Raw genomic sequence first — 23,665 nt, 5'->3', positions numbered from 1 at the left:
GGGGGGGGGGGGGCGAGCGGTTTGTTTGGATCCCAGGCGTTGTTACCATGGTAAATTTGTGCCGGAGCGCCAAACTCCAGCTGCGCTTGCCACTGAATAACATTTTTAGGAAAAGCTAAATTCATGCTTCAAAAGGACGCGACGATGACAGAAGACTGAGCACCACCTAAAAGTTCCAGTCCTCGTTTGGCAAAACTATCGTGCGCCAAAGCAGGCACGGGCGCTGCAGTGTACCGCATCCCTCGCCCACAAATTGTCGAAACTTGTGGTGGAAGCTGTTAGATTTGTCATTGGAGGAGGGACTTGCACCTATGATGCAAAACTTTGGTTGAGCAGACAACGAGGGGGTTTTATTGGATGAGTGAGGGGGTGGGAGGTGGATCATGTCAATGGCCAGTCCACAAAAAGTTGGAATCTGACAAGACCTGCGGAGTAAATCCAGTCCAAGTCAACTGAATGTCTCCCACCTTACGTGGTCCCTCGATTCATCTTACTTTTCCGGACATGTGTCGAGATTCCAAAAAGAGCAAGGAGGAAGAGACAGCAGAGGAGTGGGAAAAGAAAACAACAAAGGGTCATTCATTTAGTAACATGTCAAAACAGAGAGGAAGCCTCCGTTTCCTCCGAGAGAGTCAAATTCACGCCATCTGCATCGGCCTGAGACCAGCATTCCTACTTGACCCGCAATGAAGAAGTGTGAAGGGATTTCGGGTTGCAAAGTAGCCGGCAGTCCAACTTTGTGTGGAGGTGGCTCAAAAATCTCCAGTTTTATACCCTGAAGGATTGTGAAAAGGATATCGACATATTCCAAGCGTGATCTCATCAACTCAAAACCTGGAGTCCGTGGAGCTTGGTGCGATGGCCGCAAAAGAAACCGAGCTTTCGTGTTTCCTTTCATCCTGCAGATACGACTTCCTTGGATGCCGCGGTATGAAAATCACTTACAGAAGGCCTGCGAGCCGAACAAGGCGGCTCATTGACACGGCCAGCGTTTGGGAAAGGTGCTTCTCCTGAATGCGGCTCTTTCTACGCTGAGCTGAGCAGGATTGAACTAATGAATTCCAGGTCGTGGCACGCATCGGAAAGTAGAGCTGTGGCGTAAAATGCCGCCAAATGTGCTCTTCTTCCTCAAGACAGGGGCAAGCGAGATGAATTTCAGCCCCCCACACGCCAAAAAAAAAAATCCCCCGGGCGCAATTTTGCCTTGGCATTGCTCTCTCCGTCAGTATTTTATCCTTGCGCTCAGTGAACAATCCAAGAAAGGCTCGGCTTTAAGAAGCAGCGAGCTCATTGAGGTTTTCTTTTGTTGACGCAATTGCCTCGAAGAAAAGATTCTTTCCCATCTATGTTACGGTCTAAGCCTGGAGGCTCGTGCGCAATTAGCTGAAGTCGTTCATCTGGTGAACCGTCGCCTTTGCATCAAATATGGGGACGGATACCTTAAGTGTCTCGAGCAGCTTTGACTACTGCCTCTCTGTACACTCGTATTGTAAAATGACTGCTACACACCGAACCCTCACAGATTATCAGTTGAGGATTCGCAGATTTTTTGGGGGAGTGGGGCTGAAGCTATCGTCCCTAAGGCACTTTGTTTCAAATGCAGCTGTTTGTGAAATGTTTTTCCTTGATTTGTTGTTTTGGTGCTCAGGCCAAAGCGATGAAAGTATTGCTCTGCTGCCATCCTGTGGCACCTGTAGGCAATTATAAACCTTTTGGGGTGTTCATGACTCGTGGATTTTCTCAGGGCTTGTCTCAGGGCTTGGTCCCCATGACACATGAATACCATGTTGGCCTAACACTGCGTTCCTTCCTTCACATATGTCATGGGTCAAATGACCATTTTTTTTCAGAGGCAATACAGAACCTGGTTAAAAATACAACACAAATCGTGTTATTGTTCATCTCCGCTTGCAGCGGTGAGAAGCAAGGCACTGTGACAAAGCACACAATGTCAAACATTGCATGGATAGTTTGGCTTGAAAAGAGCGCCATCGCCCCGGTGTGACTTCGACCTGAAATCAGATTGCGTTCAACAAAAATAACACCTAATCCCTTGGCCGATGTTCAAGGTTGTCTGCACTTGGCATCCGGAATTTCCGACAGGATCAATTCGGGATCTACCTCCTTATCTGGGTTTATTAAAACAAAGTGCAATGAGCTTTTGTCTTCATCGACTTACTCCATTTGAAAACAAGTAAATGGACAAGGTGTGCAAGTACATCTTTTGAAGGAAATCTGAGGGTTTTGTTTAAAAAAATAAAAAATAAAAAAAAAAACAGGCCTCTTTTTGATAAGCCTACACACATCTAACACTACATACACACACAGAAAAAATGCTAAGTCTAAATTGTCATGAGTGGACATTAACGACGCCAAGGCGTTACATCATGTCAGTGTCACATCCATGAGCAATTCACTCAGGAGCAAATTTCAGACAAACATCTCCAAATTAACATAAAGCAGGACAAAAGTGAGACGGCGAGAAGCCGGAGAAGTCAGCGAACGTAGACGCTAAACGCAACAGAAGTCTGTAATCGCCAGCAATTATCTCAACTCCGGGTTTCATTTTATGTGTTGACTCAATAAACCGTCAATGGCGGTTCAACATGTGGTGCCGTTTAAAAGAGTTGCCTCGGATATTTATTTTAGGGAGGCAACAACGTCCATTTTCCCTTGCTGCTTGAGCTCGCTTCGGTGCAACAATGCATGATAGAGAGACTCACTGTGTGCCTCTGGCTCATTGCTGAGTCGGCTCAAGGCAGCCTTGGAAGCACAACCAGATGCCTCTTACTCAAATCTCCCAAGCATGGGCGTGACGACGGAGGCTTTTGCTTCCGTCCATGCTGACAGCGAATGAAACTGACTGTCCTGGTTTAGGTTTGCTGCGTTAATCACGGGAGGGTTCCCTGAAACTAAAAGAACAAATGCAGACATCACTTGTTTGTAGTTGGCACCAACGTTGGCAGGAACCAACGCTACAAACGTAACAATTCCGGATTTTTGTCGTAGCATATGATGAGTATTTCCTTGCGAATCCAGCTTTCCCGCTAGCTAACGGAATGATCAACCCCTCTCGAGCTGCAGGCCCAGCAAATTGGAGCATTACCATTTAGTTTTCAATCAATCGATTGGCTTCGAAGCCAAAGTACCCAAAGGACACGGTGGAGGAAAAGCCTGAACCCAAAACTTCTCGACCGTGACGCTAACCACTAAGAGACCGCGCTGCTTAAAGAAAGCAATATTGTAAATAATCACTTTCAAACCACAGTAACAAGCAGAGGTGGGGCAAGTCAGGAAGCGTGATCAAAGACATTTTTAAAGCCAATTCAGGCCTCGTTTTGAGATTGATGGATTCAATGCTTTTGAAGTCTTTCTGCAGGAAGCCAGTTTTAAATGTAACAAGCTGCGCTCTACAGCTACGCTAGCTGCTAAATCCAAATAGTGTGAGGTAGCACGGACCAACTGAAGTCCCTCGATGTCGTGTCTTGTCCCCGAGTTGAAAGGTGATTAATGTAATTGACAACTTTTCCCGTTTTTGCGGTCAAATTCTTTGTGTGGCGGTGGGTTGCGCGGCATGTTCCCACGTTTTTCTAGCCAACTGCATGTCTCGTCATAACAATGACATGAGAGCCAATCGCAAGCTGGGATGTCGTGGACCGGGTCGCCGTGCTTCTGGATTCTGTAACAAGCTCCCAGAATTTTTTTTCTTTTTTTCCAGGTCTAATTTAATATTTGAGTCATCGTCCTGCGTTCAAAACTAAAGCTGTGACACTGTTTTGAAAATGTACTGAGTAAAAAGTACAGATAGCGGTCGTTTGATGAATAAATGCTCAAAGTACAAAGTACCAGAAAAAAAACTACCAAAGTACAGTAATAAGGTACGTCATTATTTCCCCATTTCTGGCAACACGTCATATATGAATTTCCATTTTGGAGGTAACTGTTGCGCACGGACGTAATGAAAGATTTTCTCCCACGTGGTCGCCAATTTATAGAATGTGAACGTTGTTTTGTGTTTTTTCTCTTCTGTATTATCACCTCATCATGGCCAAGAGTGTTTATTCTGCTATGGTGAGAACGGCCCGCATGGCAGCATGCCCAGCAATCTGTTGATTCTTAAGTGCGTCGTCTCACGGGAAAGTCCTTCGACTCGTTCCAGTTTCCAAATCATCTGCAGTGTGTCCCCACAAGCTTCTGTGTCGGGAGCTGTCACGTGGCTTATGGAAAGCCCCCCCATCCCAATCCATAGATCTCGTAAAAGTTCGGGGGAAACCCAGGTTGCACAAACGGTTGTCTTTGGCATTGATCCAGCGAAATCTTGGCCGGGCAACAGGAAATAATTGACTTCCGCCACGGTTCCCTGCATTTGCTGAGGACCCTCAGAGCCCACATGAGAATTTGCATACCAGTGGAAACATATCAAGGATGTATGTCTTCAGAAGGGGTTTTGGCTGATTAACTCATTCACTCCCAAAGACGTTTTTAAACGTCTTTTCAGACTTGGTCCAGAATTGGCTGGTACCGAATGACCTTAAGACTCACATAGCTTCTTTCGAGTAGGATGCTACACAGTAAACAGTAGTCTCCTTTGACGTGGGTCCACTTTTGAAGCTTGGGATCAAACGTAACCTATTTTTTAATTTTTTTTCTTCACAGAATCCTACTTTGGGGACAGCTTCTGCAGTATCCAAACCGTCCAAGATGTCTCTCGCTTCCACGTGACATTACAGATGAAGACGAGTCGGAGAAGTGGCCTACTGCTCCTGGCCGCTGGAATGGAGGACTACCTGTTTATCGAGCTCCTAAATGGGAAAATACAGGTGGGCAGATGATTTGGAGCAGACGCAAACGTAACTGAACTTGAATTTTCCGGGGCAGTAAACAAAGCATGACCACTGTCACTGCGCCGACCGTCACTCAGCTCGCGCGGCCAATGCAGAATTCCATTGTCAGCGTCTTAAAGGGTTGTATCCGAAAGAGCATCCGGCATAAGAACTGACCCAAATAAATCATGGGACTTGGAAAATTCTGTCTCGTCTTAGAGAATGCCAAAAGGTCCAAATATTGACTCTGGCACTATCGAGGACCATAAGCATTTTACAATGGTAGTTTGGTAAAGTTGACCGACAGTCAGTCGATCACGCTCGCCACAGGTAAAAGGCTATACGAGAGAAAGCCTCGGGGAAATAATAATCACTGATGTTAATGATGATGCCAATTTTGTCGTATTTCCGCAGGCGCGGATGAACATGGGTGCGGGCGAGGTGATGTTGTCATCATCGCAAGGCCTCCAGCTCAACAACCTTCTGGACCACAAAGTTTCCCTCACGCTGCAGGAGGCCAAGCTCACCCTGACAATTGACGATCTCTTCTCCACATATGTCCCTGTTGGCGATGACGGGGAGGAACTGAACATTGACCAGGGCATTTGGTTGGGAGGAACCGGAGAACTTGATACTCCCTACCTGAGCAATGCCATTCCGCCTTTCCGTGGCTGCATGACCAACGTCAAATTCGAGTCCCATCAATTTGACATTCTCGGCACACTCTTCAAACAGTGCCACGACACCAAGGAATCCTGCAGCAGTGAGTTTGAAGCAGGTGACGGAGAGGCAACCAGTTTTAGCACTCCAGATTCTTTTGTCTCTTTTCCTACTTGGAGTGGAGCTAGCGGTACACCAAGAGTTTTGGAATTCCTCATGAAAACTACCATCGAGGATGCCCTTCTGGCCTTTCACCCCGGGAGAGAGACGGACTTTATCGCTATCGGTGTTGTGAAAGGCTACCTAAAAGGCGTGCTGGACTATGGCAAGGGCATGGAGGTGCTGGAGAACAATGAAGTGCAGCTGGATGATGATCAGTGGCATAGAATTAGGGTCCAGGTCAGTGAGGATTCATTTGACATCAATATCGACAGCCAGATCGTATCCCTTCCTCTTGATTCTACGCAAAAATTGGACTTGGTGGGAAATTTATATTTGGGAGGCATTCAGGCTAAAATGAAGGATGTCTTTCGGGCGAGTGACTCATTAAATCGCGCAGAAGAAGAGATGACTGCCGAGTCCTTCATCGGATGCTTGGGAGAGATCAAAGTCAATCAGAAGGATCGGAGCTTACAGGATGCGCTGGTGACCAAAGATGTTCACGTCAAATGCGAAGGAGAGGACTACGACTATTCCAGTTATTACGACGCCGACACGACAACAACATCCCCGCCGCCCCGTACTCAGTATGTTGATATTGAAATGACAGAACCGCATTGCTACCCGACAGAGGACACGCCGGCTATCTTCAAAAATGTGACCAAGCTCCTTGATGTAATACCAATGCTTGTGCCAGAAGGTGGGGAGGTTTTTCTCGACATTGAAAACCTGCGCCCGACCTTTGACCTTGGTGCTGCCGGCATGCGTCAGTCCCAGATCATCTTTTCTCTTAAGACCGACCCTTGGTACGGTCTGCTTGACATGAACATCAACACAAAACGCACGCAAAAATTCACTCTTCTGGACGTCGTCAACAAGAAAATTAAGTATATGCATGATGGACACGAAAGACACGCGGATCGGATTCACCTGGAGGTGGTTGCGAGCAGTAATGGCTACCTCCCAGAATGTCTTAAAACACCCCAAAGTTATGTGCTACCAGTCGAAATCATTCCTGTCCGTGACATTCCACAAGTGAGTGGTGGAGAAATCCCCATTATAGAAAATGGCAGGACTCGCTTGAGCCCCGGTCTTCTCAAAATCGCAGATTCCGACACACGCTGTGACAACTTGGTGCTAACTGTGACATCTGAGGTTTCCCCTGAAAGGGGTTATCTCGAGAAAAGTCAGGAACCAGAGCAAAGAATTACAGCGTTTACTTGCAGGGACCTAAAGGAAGGGAATATCTATTACGTGCACAAAGGGGGCGACGGGAACACCATTACCGTCAAAGTATCAGACGGTCAATCTGTCAGCCACTCTGCAACTTTCAAGTTGGCTTTGACAGAGCCACATATGACCGTCGTTACCAACACTGGACTGCTCTTGGCTCAAGGCAGCAACGCTTCTATCGGCATTCACAATTTGGCAGTCGTCACGCATCCTCGCAACGGAGATGTCGTTTATAACGTCACGCAACCGCTCATATACGGCGAACTGAAGATCATGACGAGCGATGGGATGTTAAAGGCAATCACAGAGTTCCATCAGTCCGATCTGGATCAAAATTACCTCAGGTACTTCAGCACAGATTCCAGTGACCAAGATGACGTTGTTGTTGAACAGATTCAGTTTGACACGCACCTGGGAACGTTCTCCCTCAGGAATAACACATTTTTAGTTAAAATCATGCCTTCTCCGGTAAAACTCTCTGCCCTGGTGCCAATGGAGATGCAGGCTAGTGAAGAGCTGATCATTGGATCCGGTGAACTTCAAGCTGAAGTGAAAGGGAGAAAACCAGACCCGGAAAGTGTTCAGTACATTCTTGTCAAGCCTCCAAGCCTGGGTATTCTGCAGATACTGGACACAGAGTTGAATGAAGGCGATACCTTCACCCAGAGAGACATAATGGACAATTATATCAGCTACAGAGTTCTAGGGCGAAGAGCTGTCGACACGACGGATCAATTCCAGTTTAAAGTCTTTGCCGACGATCAGTACTCTCCTTTATACACATTTCCGATCACCGTCCTTGCCGATTCCGATGCCCCCGTTCTGACCAATGAGTTGCTATCCGTCCTACAAGGCAGTGAGCAGGTTTTAAACAAAAATCACCTGTGGGTGGAATCAACCGGCTCCTCAGATTTTATGTACCAGGTCAATCAAGAACCAAAGCATGGGCGACTCATCAGGGACTCCCCTCCAGGTCAGCCTCGATTCGAGGGAGCCATTCGAGTGTTCAGTAACGAAGACCTCCAACTTGACAGACTCATATACCAGCACGATGGTTCCGCGACGGATAAGGATGAGTTCCACTTCACGGTATTCGATCAGGGAGCAGACAGGTTTGGCATTCAGGAAACGATCCGTGACGTTTTCAGGATATCCATCCAAAGCAAGAACGAGCACGCTCCGCTGCAAGTTGTGGATAAAGTTTTCCACGTTGTCCGGCACGGACAGCGCCTGCTAACAACTGATGATATCCAGTTCAAAGATGATGACTTGGGTTTCAACGATTCCCAGATCGTCTACGCTCGTGAGGGTATCCTTTCTGGCAATATTGTCGCCGCCCACAATCCCTCACAATCCCTTTTCCGTTTCACCCAAGCCGACCTGCGAGATAAAAGGGTTCTCTTTATTCACCAAGGAGCGGATCAAGAGCGCTTCCCGCTGAAAGTGTCTGACGGATTTCACAAGACAACTGCTTTGCTGCAGATTCAAGCCGGCGAACCCTACCTGAGAGTGGCGAACAATACCATGATTGTCATTGATCACGGAAGCACCAAGACCCTGGACACGACATTGCTGAGCGCCGAGTCCAACATGGACATCAGGGATGAGAGCGAGATTAGGTTTCGGGTGACGTCACCACCCAGTGAAGGCAGAATTATTGTCAGTGGGATTGAGGCGCAAGAATTCACCCAGGAGGACCTGAAAAAGGGCGTGGTTTCCTATGAGCATAATTACGAGAGCCTGAGGTCCAAGGATGCCTTCAGTTTCACAGTCCAAGCGAGAGACAACTCCGAGGACGGCACATTCAGGATTAAAATATTCAAACAAGGGTACCTCTCAGAGCCTCAAGTGATTACCAATGCGGTCGTCATTTCCTACGAGGGCGAGCACACGGTCATCAACTCCGATTTTGTCAAGGTAAATCTGATCATCCCATGTCTGGTTGAGGAAAAAAATATGCTTCGGTAGACCCATTTCAATTTGTTTTCAGCGCCTGTATTAAGTCAGGCAACAGTGTGACGGAATTATTTTGATTTTCGAGGATGGACAAGTTTGCGTGATGTGATTCGGGCAAGTTTTTATCCCACGGCTCACTGCAGCAATGCCTCGTCTCTAATCTACATCGCAGCCACATGAAAGCGGCGCTAAATGCGACGCCGCACAACCACCGCTTTTAATCTAGTTTATATACTAAATTGCAGTCCATTAAGTGTGGAAAACAGAGCATTGCGTATCCCGTGGGGAGCTTCCTGAAGCCCACTGTAATTTGTAAGAAGGCCCGAGCTTGCAGCTCATCTGGAAAGCAGCTAATGGGATTCAAATCGTCCATCACGTCTAAACACATTCCCATTTCACAGTGTCTAACTTGACTTTTAGACTAATGAAGAGCAAGTTTGATCGCAACATACTTAAACCCCCAGGTATAAATTATATATCCACTGTACAGGGCGGGGATGAACTAAATCTAAAAGAAAAAAAAAAAACGGCAGGCATAATTCTCCAATAGATGCAGTCTCTCTGCCTTGATAGCATGGTCTTTCCAGAGGTAAAATATTGACTCGCCTTATGGAAGTGCATCTAATATGTTTCCTACAACAGTATGAAATGCAAAGTAGTGTGATGTGAAATATTGTGAAAGGGAGCCATGACTCCTAAACAGGCTGGAGGCTCCGGGGAGCTGATTAAAAACGTCTCCAAGTCGGATGACCATAAATCTGTCTCGCGTGTAAACGCGTGACATGACACGGCCTACGCCCGTGTCCCAATTTCTCACACAAGTGTTAATGAAGTTGAAAGTGCCCCCCACTTTCTGAATTTCTGACCGAAAACACCACCCTCTACCAATTGGAATGCGACGGCAAAGTAAACCGTTATTTTTTTTAATCAATCTGACTCACTGTCATGGACCAGGAACAGCGTTTTTCATGAATTGCGTGTCCCTGTAGTCGGTTCAACGAATTTGCCATTTGCTTAGGTGGAGCAAGCTGACATTCTGCCGACGGAAATGGTGTTCACCATCAAAGAGCCGCCCCGCCTCGGCCATGTGGTCAAGCTGACAAACAGCACGGACGGCACAGACTCGCCGCTCCTCGACTATATTCACTCGTTCACGCAGGAGGACATTGATCACGGGCGCATCCTCTACGTGTCTGCGTCCATCCTGGTGTGTTCTCTAATCACTGTCATCTGATGTTTTTTTTTTTTTGTTTTGTTTTGTTAACATAAAACTTACCTGAGGTTTCCCGTCTTGACAGGGTACTGACGCGTTTACCGTGGAGGTCAGCAACGGTTTTACCACAGTGGAGGACCTGCGCATCGCCGTGAATATCGTGCCTCGAATCATCCCCATCCGGGCCCTCAATTTTACCGTGAAGGAAGGCTTCAGCAGGGTCATCAACGATGACGTCATCAACATCTCGCATCCCTTCTACAACTCCTTCAACATCGAATTTGTCGTGGGAGACCCGCCCAAGCACGGCGAGATCCGTTTCCAGGATGGAGATGAGCTGACTTATTTCACTTGGGAAGAGGTACGCCATGAAAGTTACACCATTGACATTTAAGTCAGCGTGACTAGAGTGGCACCTCTACTTACGAACGTTTCTTCATACGAAATGTTCAAGTTACGAAACGCCTCAACAGGAAAATATTGTCTCTTGGAGGATTGTTAAAAGCCGACAAAAGCAAACATCCTTGGATCAGTTCTTTACAAAACGCCAGGCAAAAAAACACTTCTGAGAGAGAACATGAACTAAAGAAGGCAAAAAAAAAAAAAACGACAAGGACACAGTTAAAAGTTAAATGACCTTCATTTTTAGTCTTTATTCTTTGTTTTTTTTACATAATGCACAACTCTCATTTATTGTGCCAAAATCTAATTGTAACATGTACTTGTTACATATTTTGGTGCATTTTTATCTGAATTTTGGGGGCCTTGGAACGGATTAGGGCATTTACATGAAAAACCCGTCTATTTACAACATTTTCTAGTTCAGAAATTTCTTCCAGAACATATTCATTTCGTAAGTAGAGGCACCACTGTATTTGCGACAGAGGGGCGTTTTGGATTGAAAGGATCTTCCACCCAACATCCTGTCACTGTGATCGACGCCGAATTGTCCGTACCTTGTCGCAAATACAAGGTTTCTGCAAAAATAGGGGCATTTATTTGGTCAAATATAGATGCAGGGCAGCTTACTTACATATCAAGTGAAGACGGTGTTTAAAAATAAAATAAAAGGGCAGTGAAATTTGTCAGAACATCTCATTCCCGCTGTTAAGTACCCGAGAGTGTTTGTAGATGACGAGTCACCGTCATGGAACTTTCCCCGGTTACACAAGTGGTCGTTGTGTTCTCTCCCGCCACTTTTTGGAAAAAATTAAACACACACGAGCAGTTACCAAAAGGGGGAAGAAAAAAAAAAATTTTTTCCCACATCGCTGAGCTCGTCAGACAGATATCCTCGACACTCCCACTTCCAGCTCTGGCCCGCAACTTTCTTGTCGCGCTCTCTCTCTTCTGGAAAAACTGACGCTGGCTTTTGAGCGCCCGCGGCCAAAAGAAACTAGCGGCGGACGTTTCTAGAATAGAGCTCACGCAAACCGCCCGCGCCTCGTTGCTGCCGGACCCGCCCGTACGTCTCTCAGAAATCGCAAAATGAAAAACCGAGGCCGGCATGGGCATCGCTACGATCTCCCGCCGGTGAAAGACAAAGCTGAATGCGCTGCCTCCCGGAAATGTTTGATATGTGTGCACGTCTTACTTTTACTACCACGCTCCCAAATCGACACCACATGGCGCCACTGGAGCCAACTGTAATTTTTTTGACTATTTTCCACAAGTTGAACAGTTCCAAGCCCCTCACTGGGATACTGGCAGAGGGACGCATGTGTGTGTATGCGTGTAATCGTGTTCATACCCGGGGTTCGCAGAGGTTATACGAGTCAACAGGATTACGGAATGACTCGTACCGATGATCCTCCACAAGGAGGCGAAATAAATCAGACGAGGCAGCTCCCAGCACGCAAGCCGTATCTGCTAATATCGTTTCTCTCCTCCAGCACGCCTTCACTTGAATCAATGATTCCGATTGGGTGTTGAATGAAATATGAGGACAGAAGTATTGAGACACCTCAGATATCTTCCCTGGGAAGACCGCCGAAAAGATGTTTTTGTTTGGTCCCATTTGTGGTGATAAAAGTCACTGATGTGAGAGGGAAAGGGAGCTCATCGCGGAGGCGTTTGATGGCCAAGTGCAGGGGCGGCGTGGCCATCGGGGGATTTCGGGAAAATACTTTCATTTTCCCAAACGGCCCGTGGATTTCCGGGCCGGTCGTGGGCAACAATCCTTGGAGGAATGCTATGACTGCTAACATGAAAGATTTGAAAGTCATGATCGGATAGGGAATCGGCACCAACCCTTGTTGTGAATCACCCAAAATAAATAAAAAATTGGGAATTGTCACTTCCTCGAACTGTTTAGATTTGCCGCTACAGTAGTACCTCTACTTACAAAATGAATATGTTCTGGAAGAAAATTTCCCAGTAGAAAATGTAAGTAGAGACGCGTTTTCCATGTAAATGCCCTAATCCGTTCCAAGCCCCCCCCAAAATTCAAGTATGTTGCGTTCAAGAAACTCAGAGCTGCGAGGAACAGCCCATCCTGTATTTTGACCTTTTGTATCTTGAAATTTCTTTCGTAACGAGAGGCGATATTTTCTTGTTGAGGCGTTTTGTAACTTGAAAATTTCATCTGAAGAGCTGTTCGTCAGTAGAGCTACCACTGTCGTTGAAACTAAAAGGCCAAGAGCTGAATTTATGAATGTTGAACTGTATTATGACGAACTAGACGAGATCATGTTTATAAATGTAATGCTAGTGAATGGCAGAAAAAAATTCCTACTCAAGTCAAATCAAAATAAAAGAAATGATCGCGTCCTGTAAACACAGTCGAACAAGCACGCCGACTCGTCTTTGGTGAGCGTGCTCCGTCGCTAATGACCTCGCTTGTTATTCCAGAAGCAACACGTCATATGGGATCCATTTGGCACTTCCCGTTCCCTAAAGCGTTTCCTCTCGTCGGCGAGACCCTCGCCGGCTTTTCTCGAGATAAATGTACGACTGTCGTCTTTTTGCGAGCGGGCTGCCAGATCACTGTCTGAAGTGTCAAACTGGCTCCAGTCGAACAGGACTTCAAGGCCTTAGCGACGAGAAGCGCGCAAGAAATGCGGCGGTTTGCTGCTTTTTGTACTCGTGTGGGCGGCAGAGGGAGACCCTGCCGCGGGGGGGCGTATTCCGTGGCAGCTCGCGTAACAGCTGATGACTGATTCCTTGGCGTTTAGGTCTCATCCCACAGAGACGATCTTACCTGTCCCTTTTGCAGCCAGACGTTACCGGCCGATTATTAATATCACGGCAAATAATAGCTCTGACTGGGAAACGACCATTGGCGTCCTTTTTCGGACCCTTCAGGTATGATTCGAACAGACGTGAGGCCGTCGATCTTTGACGGCTTGGACGATGCAGTTTTTGGAGGCCCATCCGATGGTTTTTGTGTCCTCGACTGCAGTTCAGCGCCAGTTTAAGAACCTTTATGGCCATCACACTGCTTGTGTCATCCACCACCTTGAATGAAATAACAAATCAAACTGGCGCTGAACTGCAAGTCAGTGACAGAAAAACTTCTTGCCGGTCGGCAATTTCGCAAAGTCAATTTTCGAGCCGTGGGCAAGGGACTGATATGCTTGCAACAACTGCAAAGCTGAAGGTATGAAATACTCATGGCCTCATGTTGCTCCGAACGATACCCGAAACAAAATAGAAAAAGGAAGTGGATATTCATTTTTGGGACATCAACAAGGTGTGACCAGGCAAACCTCCGGGAGGCCGGAGCCCTTTTCCAAATCGCAAAATTCAGATCTGTGAGGTAAACGTGTTCACCACCGTGCTACCCGCAGCTGAAAAACATGAGTTTGGAATTGACTCGGGAATGGAAACGACATAGTGCGGCACGTAGCTGTCAGCGTTTTGTTTTGCAAACCCTGCGAAATGTGACAATGCCTCTCGGCGCGATCCCTTCTGTCCGCCCCAGATAAGACTCGGACACATCTACTACGTGCACGACAGCAGCGAGAGCACCGAGGACGACTTCACCATCTCCGCCTCGGCTTATGAGATCGACCGCCGCAGCCTCCCCGTCACCGTCGCCGTGACTGTCAGGCCTGTCAACGACGAGCCGCCCAAACTGACGCACAACACCGGGCTGGAGGTAATGTTGCGCAACGTTCCCCTCACTGTTGCGTAGAGCTTTTGATCTTCCTCGGCGTCGTAGCTGGTGAAATGCTGGCGACGTAAAATCTTTGCGGGTTGAACTTTTCGCTTGTTTTCCCGTCTCTGATGAGGATTGAAGGTTGGCGGAAAGAGGAAAAACAACAAAACTGGAAGACAGGATCCGCTTTTCGTTCTTGAGTACCAGCAAGACACCAGTACTACTAAAAGTAGCACTAGTACTTGTCGTAGTAGGACTTAAGATCTTGATGAATAGAATAAAATCAATTCAATTTAATTGTAGATGAGCCTGAGGCTCAGAGCTCAGCGTCTTCATCTTCAAATGCACCTTCCAATTGAAATTAAGTGGATACAAAAAGTGTACACACCCTTGCTCAAATGTCAGGTTTTGGACCGCAACCAAATCTGCCATACGTGTGCAAAAATGTGTCATGGTTCAACGAAACTAATGTTGAATGCTTTGACCAAAACTCTAAAAGGTAAACACAACAGGGTCAAAAAGAACACCATCACGACAGTAAAACACGGCGGCCGTCGCATCATGCTATGGGACTGTTTTTTTCTTTCGCTGGATCTGGGAATTTAGATGAGGTGGAGTGAATTATGAACACTTACAAATACCAGTCAAAAACTTTCAGGCTTCTCGTACAAAGCAAAACAACGACCGCAAAAGTTTATTAGAACAGCTGAAATTGATTTGGGGTTAATCAGAGGCACTTTTTATGTGATTCTTGCTGCCTAACCATGGCATCTATTGTGTTTAAAAAAAATATTCCCTTCACAAATCGATCATCAAATTAAGACAACCCAAGTCCGTCCGTTTTGACTTTGGTCTAAGTTTGGAAGAGTCCCTCCATAGTTTGGAGTGTTGGGAAAAGTCAGGCGTAATCAGCTCCCACAACTGGAAAGCAAGCGTGTCATTCAGCCTTTTCCGGCCCTCCTCCTGCGGCTGCACGTTTCCCCGGCAACCCATATTTTAAGAAAAACCGACAAAGCGTCCGCCATTTGATGAAGAGGCCTGGCGGTGGCACGGGGTTGCACTGTGGCGGCGCGCCGCGTGTAATACGATCGCACGGCGAGTGGCGCTCTGGTTGATTTAAAGCAGGAAGTGCGTGCGCGGTGACCTCCGAGGCCCGTGATCAGGCGATGATGAGTAACATGGGGCTCAGCTCAGGCGCTGCCCTAACTCAGCGTTGATCCCTTTTGGCAGAGTCTGCTGGACTCCATTAGCATTTGCACCAGGGGTGGGCAACCTACAGCAAGTGGGCCATACACAAGTCGCGAGATTGCTTGATGCAGACCGCCATACAATTCTGAAAGCAAATAAAACCTCAACTGAACTGTATTTCAATTTATGGTGAAAACTACTATTGATCTACGATCGTTGAGTAATTTTCCCCACATGACTAATATAAGAACTAGAATGACCCGATCCTTTTTACAGTGCATTCTGAGTTACAACTCTTAAGGTAAATTTTAAAAAGCAAGAAAAATATATTTTAAAAACTGTGTATTTTTAAACTATGCTTTAAATTAGAATGATTAATTTATTGATTTGTTCAACATTTATATTCAGGTTTTTATTCCTGGTCACGTGACACGTTTGCGACTTTGCCCGAGGTAGAACTCAGAGACCACAAGAAGCCAATTCACAAAAGAAATTGTCAATCCCACACCACAAACAGATAAGTGTGGTTATTTGAAGGACTCCGTCTTCTAAAGGAGAGCAACATTGTCCTTTTAAAGATTTAAAAAAAAAAACACTCCCAACTCACCACTTAGTCGTTTCCATCATGGCTCCAGCCGCTGTGTGAAGTTTTTGTCACTTGGTCAGGTTATCCTTCATTGACTTGGTCCACTTTTCACAAAGTGCGGGCAGCCCAAAGTCCAGATTCAGGATAAGATGTTTTCAAAAACGATGCAGCCTCACAGACAAACAGGAAGCACTCGAGCAATTTTCAAGTTGTTTCCCAGCACTTAAACGTGTTTGCTGCATTAAAATGGGTGAAATGGCATCCATTTGGTGTCAGCTTTATTGGTTTTATGTCGCACATTCATTTACCTTGAAAAAGTATCGATCCAGTCATTTGTAAAAGCACCTGGTCGTGCTGTCTCATTAACCACAATGTGTGCGTCACTTACGGGGCGCTCCGATGTCGCCATCTACCGTCACATTCCGAAACTGCGTGTTGACGTCACGAGGCGGCGACTGTCTTCGAGCGACTTTTTTTTTTTCGAGCGACTGTGCGCGCATGCGTGCGCGCGAGTGACCTAATTTCATTTTTTTTAAAAAGCAAACTACCAAATATTCCTGTTTGTATCGTTTGTATTTGATTGATCCCTTATTTTTCGAATATCACTACGTAATAATAATGTTTTTACAACACAATTGGATTAATTAAAAAATAAAAATATATATATATAAATGAAAGAATATTCTGAATTTTTCCCATTTACATTTAGCACTAGTAATACCAATAAATTTATGCATACACAAAATATTTTTTTTCAAATGTACCTAAAATGTAAAAAAAAATAAGAGCATTAAAAAAATTGAAATGAAAAATAGGTAAGAATATATATATATATATATATATATATATATATATATATATACATATATATATGAAGAGACACACTATGATTGACTGGTCAACCCGCCTCTTGTCTGAAATGAGCTTGTATAGGCTTCAGTTACTTGCAAACAAGGGCAAGGGCACTGTGGGAAAGGACGCATGGCTATTGGAAGACTTGATCCGCGTCTTCTCCCTGGGCTCCCGCCAGGTGCTCGCCGGCGAGGAGGCCGACATCACGTCCAGCATGCTGAAAAGTGAAGATGCCGATACCCCCGCCGAGGATGTCTTTTACAACGTGGAGTCTCCCACCAGCGGGATGGTGGCCTTCAAAGACTTCCCCGAGGAGGCCGCCGTCAACTTCACCCAGGCCCAAATTGACAACGGGGAGGTCATCTTCATTCACGAGGGTGACGACTCGCACACGCCCGAGCGGCATCGGCCGTATGTGCTTCTGTATTTTTCCAAACTCAACTCTTGCACGTCTCCAGGTGAGGAGTCTGGCGGTTTTAACTTCACGGTGACAGACGGCGAACACACGTCTCCGCTCTACAGATTTGTGGTCACGGCCAGGCCCCTCACCATCACCATGGAAACGCAAGAGGAGCTCATGGTGTTTCCAGGTGAGAGGTCCACATCTTGCTCAGCAGAGAGCAGGCGAGGACCGCTGAAATGGCTTTCGGTTGAAAGAGAATCAAGAAACTTTGCAGCGTGTCATTTTGATTGAGTCTTTGCGTTACTTTTTACGCTACAGTTAAATCTATTTGTAGTCTTACAGTCCGTGTTCTTGATGGGAAAACACCAACCGTTACAGTTTACTGATCACTAAAGCCATTTTATTTTCCAACACGTGCGATTTCAACAAAGCAAACCGCCAAAGCAGTTTTCATTTGACTTTAGTACTTCATTTTCCAACATCTCTGTGAACCTGAGTGGATTCTACTGATGAGGAGCATAAAAAAAGTGATTTAATATTGTCAACCCTTGAGTATTTCATAACTGAATGAGCACATCACATGTGAAATTATATAAAACATACCCTAAACGGACTCTGGAGTCTGCTTAACTACACTGCCTGCAAGTTCATTTTACACCGATTAACTCGTGTGTGTGTGTGTGTGTGTGTGTGTGTGTGTGTGTGTGTGTGTGTGTGTGTGTGTGTGTGTGTGTGTGTGTGTGTGTGTGTGTGTGTGCGTGCGCGCGTGGATGCCCGCAGGAACCAGGCAGCCTATCACGGCTGCCAATCTGGGTGCCGTGACTAACGAGGACGGAAACGAGATCAGCTACTCGCTGCTCCACCCTCCCCGTTTGGGGAGACTCATTCTGGCCAACGACAAGAACCAAATGGAGGAAATCAGCCGATTCTCCCAAACTCAGGTGACCACTTTGTACGAGCTTTGGTCAAAATACCCCGAGGGTCAAGAATGATAGCACATTTATTCTTGTTTGCGAGAGCAAAGCCAAGTGTCAAGGAGGCAGCGCCTCCTACACTACACTGTGTGTATGTGGCACATGAACACATCACCAAACACAGATAGTCTCCACCATCATGTCGGCAAATCATTTTTTAGGACCTGTGAGAGAAGTGAAATTTTGGCAAAAAAAATACTTGCTCCAAAAATCTAAATCTCGGCTTTCACTCTCACTATGAGGTCAACATTGAACTGACGGTGGCCCGGTGTTGATGTATTTGCGTGAGGATCAGTCGTTTGGGAAAGTTTTGCAAAATATCAAGCAGGCGACAGTCCGAAACTCCAACACAGCCCCATTTTGGCACCCTTTCGTTGGATACCGCTTACATTGGGAGAATAGCTCACGGCTGGAGCCTGATACTCCTCCATCAACTGGTGGACAGAGAATGGTCTCCCGCAGATAGAAATGAGAAGTAAAAAAGAGGAGTGAAGTGGTGTGAAGTGGCCATTTTTGGGTCATTTTGGCCATTTTCGGGGGTCTTTTGAAGACACAGCCTACTCTGGCTGTCTAAACACAAGCTCAGGACCGCCCAATTGAACGGATGTCATTCGCTGGTCAAGAAAAGCCCATTTTTGTCCCATGTGAGGCAAAGACAAGTCATCCTTGCAGTTTTAAAACATTGCACGATTTTTACTGCAATTTTCGTTACGAATGGGCTCGCTGGGTGATTATGAGCTCCACCCCTTAGCTCTATTCCCCCCCCAAAAAAAGGACGGAGACAGACAAAAGGCATTCACATATTCATCAACACCAAATAAGCAAAACGTTTCTGCCGACAAACTGCTGAGAAGTAACGTCACAATTTGATTATTTGAGTTTTTCAGTGTGTTTGTGTGTGTACTCGTTTTATTTGACTTGAAAGTGTGTTTGAATAAGAGGGTGAGTTGAGTGCAGGACATGGCGACCTCAGAAAATAAACACGAGCCGCCACATTCCGAGGCACGGTCCCAAGATGCGGGGTGCCAATTTCACTGTAGTTCTTTTCGATATCGAAGAGGAAGAAGACATTGATCCAAAAACGTCGGCTGTGCTCTCCAGAATAACAAAAATTTTGAGCTCTGCTTGCAGATATGCCTTTGAGAACATTTTTAAGGGCATGAAATGTTTTTAAAATAAATAAATACAAGTTACTGTCCAACTGTTCATCCTAAAATCGTGTCTCTCCTTGTCCTCAGCTGGAGTCTGGAGCGGTCTTCTATGAGCACCAGATGCCCGAAAAGCCCTTCTGGGTGGTGCGGGACTCCGTGGAGCTCATTCTGTCCTCCCAGCCTGCCCCGGATGTCCGTCACGTGCTGCCCATCACCATCTCTTACTATGCGACGCATAGCAACATTTCCTCACAGATGTGGAGGAACAAAGGTGACTGACTAGTTTTTCTGTTGTCATGCACAGTCAAAGCCGAAGACTTTGCCACTCCTCCACATGTGTTGGTCCCTTCTTTTGTCACCTGTGATTTTGCGGGAAATCCCTTTCTTCAGGTTTTCTTAGAAGTGGCTTTGGCATGGGGCAGCCCGTTTTCACCTCCAGACCAGTTAAAATGGATCTTTGACATCTGTAGACGTCAAAGGCAATGAATGACAATTGACCAGTGAATCGGAAACACTGCGCCATGGCACATTAGTGTGCCATGAGAGACCATCGGGGTACCGTGGGAAATTAGGGACAAATGTCCCGCAATTGGCTGGCGAACAGTTCAGGGTGGAGCGTGCTTCTCACCCACAGTCAGTTGGGATAGTCTCGAACTCACCCGCAATCCTAATGAGAACAAGCGCTGTAAAATCTGGAGGGATGGTTGAGTCCCCTGGCAACTAGTCCAGGGCGTAGTCTGGTTTTGGTTTTGTTCTAAGTCCCTCACGATGAGCCTGAACAGAACAAGCAGTACAGAAAATGTCTGGATTGACAGGTTAAAAGATGTCTCTGTGTGTCACAAAAACAAGTCTCTAGTGAAGGTTGTTTCACTCGGACTGTCCGCCAAATATTGCAGACGAAAGAACGACTTAATCATTGTTGAATCTTGTACGCCCTTTGTAATGTGCTCATTGTTTCCCCCGCAGGTCTGGAAGTCGTGCAAGGCCAGAGGAAAACGTTCGATGACTCCATCTTTGACGCTTCCAACCTCCAGGCCAGCCTTCCTGAGCCGGAGAACGCAGATGTGGTATTTGAGATCAAACGTTTCCCTGACCATGGACGTATCACCCTTGGGGGTCAGGACCTTCCTCGGGATTCGCCTTACTTCACGCAGGGGGATGTGACCCGAAGAGAGCTGGAATACCTCCATGATGATTCAGCGGCTTCCTTTGACAGCTTTTCCTTCAGGGCCCGTCTGAGGTCTCGGGTTGATGGCGTGACGTCCGACTCTGTCGTCCTGGAGGAGATCTTTAACATCTCCATCAAACGACGGGGATCTGAACCCCCGGAACTCGTCACCATTGACCAGCTACTTGAGGTTCTACAAGGATCAATGATCCTTGTGACCCAGAAGCATCTGAACACCCATGATGAAGACAGCCCGCCAGATGAGGTCCATTTCAAGGTCACCAAAGCCCCCAAAAACGGGCACCTGATTGACGCCCACACCATGGACACTCTCTCTGAGTTCACCCAAGAGATGATCAACAACGAGCAGGTGGGCTTTCACAGCGACGGCAGCCTTGCAGACGGCTTTGTGGAATTCATCGTGTCGGATGGGGAACATCAGACGGAGCCGCAAACGCTTCACATCGGAATCCTCGCTCGCACCCTCATTCTGGACAAAGCCCCGGAGATCAAAGTGAAGCAGGGAGATGATGAAACTCTGGTGACCGAGGAAATGCTGAAAGCAACCACCGGTGGCCCTGTGGAGGAAGACGTCATCTACAAGATCACAAATGTTCCAAAGTACGCGGCGGTCATGGTAGACCGGCAGCCCACTTCAGCTTTCACCCAGAAACAGATCAAGGAAGGAAGAGTCAGCGTGCGCTTTGTGAAGTCCACCTCGCCCCGCGACAGCGTCGCATTTGTTGCTCGAAGTCGGGCAGCAAATGTGTCGTCTGTCCTCAACATCACGGTCCAGCCCTTGGCCAAAATTGCTCAAGACCCTCTACTGCCTGAAGACTCAGTTGTTCAACTTGACAGGAAGCTTTTGGATGCAACACCCCTGGAGAACAAAACCAGGTCCTCGCCGACGTTCACGGTCATCCAGCAGCCACGGGGCGGTCCGTTCGTCAGGTCTGGCGGTCCTGGTGCAGGACAGCCTTTGGACTCGTTCAGCCAGCGGGACCTGGATGAAGGGCACGTTGCTCTAGAAATCCCCAAAAGCTCCTCCGGGTCCCAAGATGGGGTCACTCGGGATGAGGCTCGCTTCTTACTCAAGGCTCACGGGGTCCCCCCAGCAGAGTGTGTGCTTTCCTTTCAAACTGGCCCTTACAATGCCTCTGGTGTCTACCCCGCCACTCTACTGAGGGTCCCCTCAGAGGTCCCAACAAAGGACCGGAAAGACAAGCCCACTGTGAGTGTGTACCCCCTTGCAACCACCGAAAGCCCTCGTTGGAAAGCCAACCAGGACCAACCCCACGGGGACGCTCACACCACCGCAACCCCATCTGACAGCGGCTCTCACAGGAACCCCGTGGTTTCTCGACGCGGCAACATCTGGTCTATTCTCATCCCCATCCTCGTCATCCTCATCCTCCTGCTCCTGGCAGCCCTCTTGGCATACTACCTGGTCCGTAAAAACAAAACAGGCAAGCACAACGTCCAGACGGCGGCGGCGGCCAAGCGGAAAAACGGCGAGGTGGCCGGCACGGAAACTTTTCGGAAAACCGACCCGGCAAATAACATCCCCATGTCTAACGTGGATTCCAAAGAGGCTGACCCAGAGCTGGTGCAGGACTGTCGGACAACGACTCCGGTCTTGAAAAAGAACCAGTACTGGGTTTGAGACTTTGACACCCTGGCCCCCCACCACCAGAGGTGGATCCTCAAGTGTTTGGAGCCTCCTCCGAGTCTTCTCAGTATTAAAGACTTCTTGCCACAGCAGTTTGATGGATTTTTGTTCTTTGACGCAAACGGTCGCATACTTCTCTCAACTCAACTGTGGACTGATTCTCAGGCAACATAACACTGAATAGTTGTTTGGTAAGGCAAGAGGCAGTTTCTTATCTTCAAATGCCATGTATATTTATTTTAGCATTCCTCTCTGTCAAAGGGCACAAATGACATAAACATGATCGGTGTTTGCAAAAAAGAAAAAGTATGCTATGCTCGACCATCTTCTAACAGAGGCCCGCATTTCTTGTTCACATTTTGCATCGTCGATCAGCTTCCAGCTCATGAGCGTAGCTGTTAAGTGTACATCAGGTCAATGATGACGTCAACACACTTAGGCCCAGATGCAGCGTATCTGGACAGTGACAGTTTGGATTATTTTTGACTTTAGAAACCATCACAATGAGTTTTAAGTAAAACAATTAGACTGCCTCCATTTTCGAGAGCTTCTAGCGCAGCAGTCCCCAACCTTTCTTTCTTTAAGTCAGACTCATGATACTGTCTATGAAATGTCGCCTTCTTTTTCTTGGAAGTCATCGGCTGCTCTTCTGTCTCCTGGTTGAGCCTTTTCCCCTTCCCTGAGATGTTTGTTTTTTTACTCATTTTGCTAGCTCCCGGGTTTCATTTTAGCGATAACCTATCATGTGACCTCGAACCCCGCCTTGACCTGCGTCAAGCCTAACAAATTGTAGACGGATGTAACAGAGAGTCCAGTTATTTTTCAAAATAAAACATCTTTCAGATTCCGAAATGAATGAAACGGAAGTCATGTAAGTTATTTTTCTTTCTGTGCGGCCTGTTACCAAATGATCCACACACCGGTACCAGTCCGCGGCCGGGGTTTAGGGACCACTGTTCTAGAGGACTTTTTTTGGAAGGTCAAGAAATTGGAGATTCGGGCAAAGCATTTCCGGGGAGGGAATGTCAAATTTGGTGCTGTCCAATTGGCTCCAAAGCTATTGGCCTTGTTTCAAATCCATCTTGGTGGTGTGTCTTGTCCAAATACTAACCGGACTGGAAATGTATAGGTTGTGTTGTCCAGAGGATTTCAAACTGCCTTTTGCCTCTTCTGTGCTTTCCATTTTGTTTGTTTGTTTTTTTTTTCCTTACTGTTTCTCAGGGCTAAATTCAGTTTAACATCATTACTCGAAGCATTTCAGCAGCGTATCTTTTTGCGGGGAGATGGTTCGGTACGAAATATAACTCGTCTTTCAAACTTGAATTTAGCTCCGAGGACTGACTATTTGCCCTTCCAAAGTTTTGGTGAGCCTCCTTCACTCGAGTGGACTGGCAGCACAAAGTGGCACAGGATGTTTGGTGCGAAACAGCTCCGGATAGACTTAGTTTGGAATTCCACAGGAGCTGCTTGGCGCAGGAGGTGATCGGAATGGTTTTTCAAAACATTCCATACTGTATGTAAGCTAAATATA

The 23,665-nt window shown here is 46.8% G+C and overlaps 1 protein-coding gene across 1 annotated transcript in view; it reads left to right on the top strand.

Annotated features, from left to right (window-relative positions):
• cspg4 (chondroitin sulfate proteoglycan 4) overlaps positions 1 to 22,979 on the top strand; it is a 59,414-nt gene extending 36,435 nt beyond the window's left edge. The window contains exons 2-11 of the mRNA XM_019874008.1: positions 4,657 to 4,820; positions 5,238 to 8,792; positions 9,850 to 10,038; positions 10,130 to 10,405; positions 13,967 to 14,143; positions 16,948 to 17,146; positions 17,228 to 17,359; positions 17,953 to 18,113; positions 19,385 to 19,568; positions 20,264 to 22,979. Of these exons, the coding sequence (XP_019729567.1) occupies positions 4,657 to 4,820; positions 5,238 to 8,792; positions 9,850 to 10,038; positions 10,130 to 10,405; positions 13,967 to 14,143; positions 16,948 to 17,146; positions 17,228 to 17,359; positions 17,953 to 18,113; positions 19,385 to 19,568; positions 20,264 to 22,128 (6,902 nt within the window). The 3' untranslated portion in view covers positions 22,129 to 22,979. The remainder of the gene's footprint in view (positions 1 to 4,656; positions 4,821 to 5,237; positions 8,793 to 9,849; positions 10,039 to 10,129; positions 10,406 to 13,966; positions 14,144 to 16,947; positions 17,147 to 17,227; positions 17,360 to 17,952; positions 18,114 to 19,384; positions 19,569 to 20,263) is intronic.
• The last annotated feature ends 686 nt before the right edge of the window (positions 22,980 to 23,665 follow it).

Source organism: Hippocampus comes, unplaced genomic scaffold, assembly GCF_001891065.2.
Source record: "Hippocampus comes isolate QL1 unplaced genomic scaffold, H_comes_QL1_v1.1 scaffold298, whole genome shotgun sequence".
Lineage (NCBI taxonomy): Eukaryota > Metazoa > Chordata > Actinopteri > Syngnathiformes > Syngnathidae > Hippocampus > Hippocampus comes.
The sequence above is the reverse complement of the archived record's forward strand: the minus strand, read 5'-3'. Positions and strand labels throughout refer to the sequence as shown.